At 36.8% G+C, this 6816-nt stretch overlaps 1 protein-coding gene across 1 annotated transcript; it reads right to left on the reverse strand.

Moving 5' to 3' along the window:
• Positions 1-361: 361 nt before the first annotated feature.
• Positions 362-1068, reverse strand: LOC115634527. The gene is made up of 4 exons (XM_030532333.1): positions 996-1068; positions 859-932; positions 638-779; positions 362-577 (listed from the first exon to the last, which is right to left on the reverse strand). Exons 1-4 carry the CDS (start codon positions 1033-1035, stop codon positions 468-470), a joined length of 366 nt encoding a protein of 121 aa, XP_030388193.1. The 5' UTR covers positions 1036-1068; the 3' UTR covers positions 362-467.
• Positions 1069-6816: the final 5748 nt, after the last annotated feature.

Raw genomic sequence — 6816 nt, forward strand, 5'->3', positions numbered from 1 at the left:
CTGTATAATAGAGCTGTTATATTTGAATTATCTCATTTGTTTAACCATTTAAACTAGATTCGGTCATCACAGTCCAAAGCCATGTTTTGCCCCTTCACCAATCGATCCACCGTAGCCGTTGTGCAGGACATTGTCAACGCCTGTCGGATTTTTTTATAAAACCTAGATGGTTCGTAGGCACCCACCAAATCCATATCATTTAACTGTTGACACGCTCAATATCATGAGTCCAACTCGTGCTCTATGCCTTTTACGTTGCAAAAAAAGCACAATCCCTATTTAAGCGTTTGTTTCGTCCAATTTAAATACATACGCATCATAATTGTAGATTAATGAGTATTTATTTATGCACTCGGTTACTACTTACTCATGTACTTAGGTGTAGTATTATAATTACGCTCGAAGCCTTAATGAGTAACAAATGAAATACTTCATTCGCTTATTTTAGCTGCAGACTGCCCGTGACGTCATGTTGCTTCGTCATTAGTTCCGTCGATAATTTCATATGCTGTTTGCTGTGCAGTGCGCAGCTTTAGATAATCAGCGAAAACTGCATACAGAAAGTATACCCAGACAGCTGAAACATTAATAGGCTGAAGTTTAAATAAGCGCAAAATCTAGAAAAAGGTGCAAATACCAATCAAAATATATGACACGGTTAGACATGTTAGTGGTTGTCGAATATAACTCGTTTTCCAATAACAGAAGCTATTCATTAGCAGTCCATATGTGAAGAGAGTCGCAGCAAACATCCAAGGCAGGCAGACCCATTTGTTAGGCTGAGAAATGAAAGTGCAACCAAATCAGATATAGTTACACCTATTCTGTACACTATTTCTTATCTATACACCGCCTTACCCTGAAGTATCCAATTACAAGCACAACACCTCCGATAGCCTGCAGAACGGCAATCGGTTGCCATATAATGGGGTCTACAAATCTCACAAATAAAACAAAAAAGAAAACATTTAATACGAATTGTTTTTCCTACTTACAGCGCTGTATTTCGGAACAAGCATATCTTATTAAAAACATGCTCACACATGCTGTGCCCGCGGAGAGCACTCCGATGACTAAACGTTGGACTTTCCGGCACGACATGCTCGGAACGCTCTGTTTCTCCGCCTTTTTGCAACTGCAATTATGACCGAGTCGTTAAAAGTTACGCGCCAAGCTTATCTTGAAATTAAAAGAAGAAGAGTGAGAGAGAGAGTCGGCTCTCTACCAATCTCTCTGCTTTATTGATTACGATATTAGTCACTTTTTATTGTTTATAAGCTTTTGCGGTGCACATTTGTTTAATGTGGAGCACTGAGTTTCAGTAAACCGCGCAACAAAATTCCTGCCGTAGTACAGAAGAACCCACCGATATAAGCAAATATAACTACACTATAATTTGCTTAGTTGCTTTCCTTTTGACAGCATTAAGAGTTGATTTCGTATGAAAATTATTACGTTTAGTGCATTCAAGTCAACAGCCTTTTGGACTTAAGCGCCTCATATCGGCTGTCATTTTTTGTCATTTTCTATGAATATTAAGAAAGTTAGCTGCGACATATACATATAAAATTTTTTTTTAAATTATGTAGTCACTTTATATTTAGTATAGAATGGCAATGTGTACATATTTTTTTACAACCGTTTATTGTTTTAATCGTGAGTTTTGACTTTCAGTGCGTACATACATATGTACATAATTAATTAAAAAATTAAACCGCGCAACAAAATTGTTGTCATAGTACAGAAGAATATTAAGAAAGTTAGCTTCGCCACCTAAAACTTTTTTTAAATTAGGTGTCCCTTTATATTTATAATAGAATGGCAATGTGTACATATTTTTTTTTTTTGAACCGTGTATTGTTTTAATTGTGGGTTTTGTCTTTCAGTGCATACATAAGTACATAAAGTATGTACATAATTAATTGTTAAATTATAAAAACGGGTAACAAAGCGCTTAATTGGTGTAACAAATAACTGCATCTGTACAATCATACGAGATCAACAATTAACCATATTATTAAAAAGCAAGCTAAAAACCAACAATGTGCAAAATCGAACAAATAGTGAAATTTGGCAAAAAATAATCCAAAATCCAAAAATATTGCTCTTTAGTGAAAATGCAACAAGTCTCAATACTGTAGATTCTAAAGTGTAGAGGGCTGTAAAAATATTAAATTTTTTCTACAAATTGTTTAAATTAGAGTATAGAAGCATATTTGTGAAATATCGACTGATCGCTGCAAACCTCTTAGTTTTGGACGACAAATTACAAATTATATCTAAGCAATTCGATACATGTCAAAAAATAATATGTTCGCATTGAGACCAACAACATGATACAACTTCATATATTGTATACAAACCACAAAAGATAAAAATGTTAGTTAAAAAATAAAGTTATGTTAGCTGCCTCAAAAGTCTGTGAAAAGTATTCCAAGCAGCTAAGCAAATTATTCTATAATTATAAAATAATGTATGGCTTACAGAACGGTGCTCAACTGCATACTTCTTATTACAGCTGAAATTCACAGAAGACAAGAAATGTTTCAATATGTATAAGCCATTGATTGCACGTACATCAACTGTCAAAAATGTTATTCGAGTAATCACGTCTCGAAATTAACAAATAATGTTTGCTTGAATTTACTGAATGCCTCAAAAAATTAGGCAGCTTTTTGAAAAAAGGTGATGAAGAATTATAAACATTTACGCAACAAATCGTGCGAAGAATTCTTTAAACCTTAAAATGAATATCAAATGAAATTCGAGTAAGCCTTTTCGATTCTATTTGTTTATAAAAAGAAGCTGCAGAGGCTGCGATCTTATATGGCTGTTTAGAAAATGACCAGCTACAGTGAAGTTGCTAAGACTGCGGTCAAACGTTATTGTTTACTATAAGTTGGTTTCAATCCATGAAGTGGATTGAATAGGATTTTTGCATAGAAGAATTTCTTTATATTCACCAAACGTCCAAGACTCATTTGACACCCCTTAAGGATAATAAGTTATTCGATCATAATCCATGCAGTGGAACATACATATGTATACATACTTATAGCATATGTTATTTCGACGCTTTAAATTGTTCAATAACAATTTCTTTCGAAATCAAGACCCCTGTACTGCGGTTATTTTTTGTAAAAATATGCTTGCAACAATTGTTTGTCTAGTTAGTTGTTAGACGAAGAAGTTCGCATGTGGATGGCCTGCTTAACGCTATAACGAGTGCAACATCCAGAACCCCATTTCATTGGCATTTATTACTATTTTTGTATCTCGTAAAAGCTATCAATAAATAATTTTAATTTTTTTCTCCTCCCATTTATTTCAAACTAAACACTAAGGAATGACAACAATAACCAGCTATATACAAGTATATCACATTTGGTAATATATATTCATTAAGAATGCCGGAAATAATAATGTTGTTGTTGTCGTGGGTCACGAATTGTGACAATGGATGACCAAATGCGAAATATGTAAGTAAGTAAAAACACCCCAAATTGTTGAATTTTGTATTAGCAGACATATGTATATGTATATACCAGTACATTCATATGTACATTCCCGAATGAACAACGCGAAGCTTAGGCACGTCTTTGATTGTTGACTACGAATATGAAAATAATAATACTCGTAAGTGTTGAACTTAAACTGCACTTTATGGCGGGATGGAAGAGGCGTTGATATCGACGCACTTTCCGTAAATTAGCCAACAGTAGACTTCATTAAGTTGTGCCAGTAAATTAAGTGCTAATGTCGAAAGTTTTGACCGCCAAAGTGCGCAATTCAGTGTTGTAGTTGTTGTGGTGGGCGGTACTTCTTTTGCTTTTCTTCCGGCGGAAGTAACCCAAAACAGCAGCAGCAACAGCATCAGCCACAGCAGCAACGTCGCCAACACCAAATTGATGATGTAGCCCAAAACCAACGAAAATTGCATTCACTTTCCTTTCCTGAGGCTGTCCGAACGCCCTCTTCCGCAACGTCCCGCTGCCCCCCCATATGCTTGTGAAGCACGCAGTCTGCAAATTTTTAATGCTTTAATCTTGATGCTAATAAATCTTGAAGTTGCTGGCACTTGTACATTACTTTTGGCCAAGGCAAAGCCGCACCGAACGGGTTGGGCTAAAAGGGGGCGGCCCATGCGTAAGCTGGGACTGGAAGTGGAGAAGGCCAAATACAATTAGAACCCTGCACGCTTAACAGTTTTAGTTTAAGCCAATTTGAATGCACTTTGCCAGGCGGGCAACGGCAAAGGCAACGGCAACGGCAACCAACCACCGACCACGCCCAAGCCAAGCAACTAGCTGTTGAAAAACAACGCATTCGTGTCGAGAAAGTTCATGAAAACGTCTTAGTTCGTGATTGCTAATTAGAACTGACGCCAACTCACTGGCAGGACTTGCCGGGACTTGCCAGGTCTTCAACAAATGTTCGCTGCATGCGGAAATTGATGCTGACAGTTTTGGCGATGTCGAGTTCACTAATCGAATTGACCTGCTGCGTGAGCGTGAGCCATTGATTAGCTCCCTATTGGCGGTATTCATAAACGCACCAACAACAAAGCAGCCCTTTGTCCTGGGAGTTCAAAACTTATGTGAGTCAATTAAATACGGAACTGTTTGCTGCCTATTGAAACCAAAGACTGCCCGCCAGCCCTTATGTAAAATGTCACGGTCAAGCACACTACCCAACAAATAGACGTAGACTGGCTTCTAGTTGAGAATAGTTTCAAGAATTTGAATACGAATACTGGATAGTTATATCTACATCAAAAATTCCAGCTATAAATAATCGTCTTATTCTAGGGACTGTTGAGATTCAATAAACAGGCAAACCAGTCGTTATAGCGAGCGCTTAAAATCTCACAGCAGCAGACTGGCAAAACGACTTCTTACGATCTTATTCATTAAGCCTTATGCAATTCTTCAATTTGTTATTTATTATATTCTTGGTTTCTTATTATACAAAACAGTAGTCTTACGGCCGATTCCCTGCTTCAACAATATTAAAAAAATAAATAAATCGTAAACAAATAAATAGATAATCGTACATACCATCCATTATTTATTATACAAACAATCATTCAGAGATCCCAGATAGATCCCAGACTTTCGAGATTAAATGAAGAGTATTTTAAATCCAACATCTCATTAGTTCACGAGCTATTCAAAATTGACCGGCAGATGTATGATCAGGACTAATAACTACATAAGTTATCTAAATTCACCTAATTCTGTTTTTACACGGTAGACTGATTTTAATTTTCAATTTTTTATTTTCAAACCATGTTAAATCAAAACCGTGTAAAAAAAGACGGTATAAAAACAGAATTAGGTGTACTCTCTTAGTCTGAAACCGTGAGAGTAGTTTCAACAATTTAAACTTTTAATATCCACTGATCTGGGTTTGATCGGGTATCCCATTCTCAACTTTGGAAGACGAGTCGGTTGGTAACTAGGCTTGTCTATTTGAAGTCGATTACAACATATTACAATTATTAATTAAGCAGACTTTCATTCATTAAATAATTGAACAGATATTGCTTCACTTGCTAGGCATTTTAATTCTTTTTATATAGTTACGTTCTAATGGATTAACCCAAAGACAAACGATTAATTTTATAATTTTTAAATTACAATAATTTTGATATCTTTAAAAATGATTTATTTTTTAATTCAATGAAATAGGCACTATTTCATTTGTTCATTCATTTGTTTGTGTTTTAAAGCCTCTTACGACAAACATCTTCCTATGTTAGAAAATTGTACAATAAATTAATTTATGAAATAGTTATGAAGCTTGCAAGTTGTCGCCCTATTGGGCGGGTAATGGGATGAGCATCGGTCAGTTTGATCCGGTGAGCTCGCACCTGGTGGTATGTCTATTGATCTGAAGGCTTACCTCCTCCAGATTTACTTGTGGGACGTGGTGGAGCGTTCAACCGGGCCTGGATACAAATTCGAGAACATTTCCTGGCATCAAGTATTGGGCATCGCAATAACCATAACCAATCTCTAAAAAAAAATGTAATGCATTTTTGCGAATAACAAGTTAATAGTCATGAAGAAATCTTTAAAAATTGTTTTCAAAATCAGTTCAAATACTAATGCTGTGTAGTGTAGACTTCTTTCTTGTGTAGAGACATGCAACACATCTTACTCTGTGGGAAGCAGAGAGTAAAAAGCAAGAAGAGGAAGTTGTAAAAATGAAATTTAATTTTTGTGTAATTTGCATGCAATGCAGCAACAACTACAATGCCGTTGCCAACTCCTAACCGCTGTCACCGACAATTGCCACTTGCCCGCGGTCTTGTTGTTCGCTGTCCGTCCTTGGACATTGGTCGTTGCCCGTTATTCGTTGTTCGTCTACCATCCTTTGGCTGCTCAGGTTCTGTGGCTTTGCGGTTAGGGTTGTGACACACAACTGTCAAAGTGGCGTGTGACAAATTTGTTATTAGTAGCAGACAGCACTGGCTCTGTTCGGTTGTTGCCACCCCTGGCGCTGTGGTGCCGCGAGTGCTGCTGATGCCCACGATTCGACTTGGTGCCTTTGGTTGAAACGTCTTTCTGTGCTTTTTATTAACTCGCAATTTATGGCACGCCATTAGGAGCTGAGAATTAATCAAATTTTTTTTGATGTTCTCTCTCCCACTTGCGCTCTCATTATGTGGCGTTCAAGTGCGGAACATTTTCCGGCGTGGCAGTTGTAAGCTTACGGAAATTTTAAAACAACATAAATTTGTATTTAAAAATGAGTTAGCTTGCCGGCTTTGGCGCCTTTGCTCATTTCACGCTGTCTCACCTGCGAAATGAA

Source organism: Scaptodrosophila lebanonensis, unplaced genomic scaffold, assembly GCF_003285725.1.
Source record: "Scaptodrosophila lebanonensis strain 11010-0011.00,11010-0021.00 unplaced genomic scaffold, SlebRS2 tig00000001-arrow-pilon, whole genome shotgun sequence".
Classification (NCBI taxonomy): Eukaryota; Metazoa; Arthropoda; class Insecta; order Diptera; family Drosophilidae; genus Scaptodrosophila; species Scaptodrosophila lebanonensis.

Bases quoted from the DNA above. Each gene is read 5' to 3' on its own strand.
- LOC115634527 (XM_030532333.1), bottom strand. From the start codon at position 1,035: ATGTTTTTAATAAGATATGCTTGTTCCGAAATACAGCGCT. The intron at 933-995 runs GTAAGTAGGAAA...TGAGATTTGTAG, and splicing joins TTGTTCCGAAATACAGCGCT to ACCCCATTATATGGCAACCG. The intron at 578-637 runs GTATTTGCACCT...TTAATGTTTCAG, and splicing joins CGTGTCATATATTTTGATTG to CTGTCTGGGTATACTTTCTG.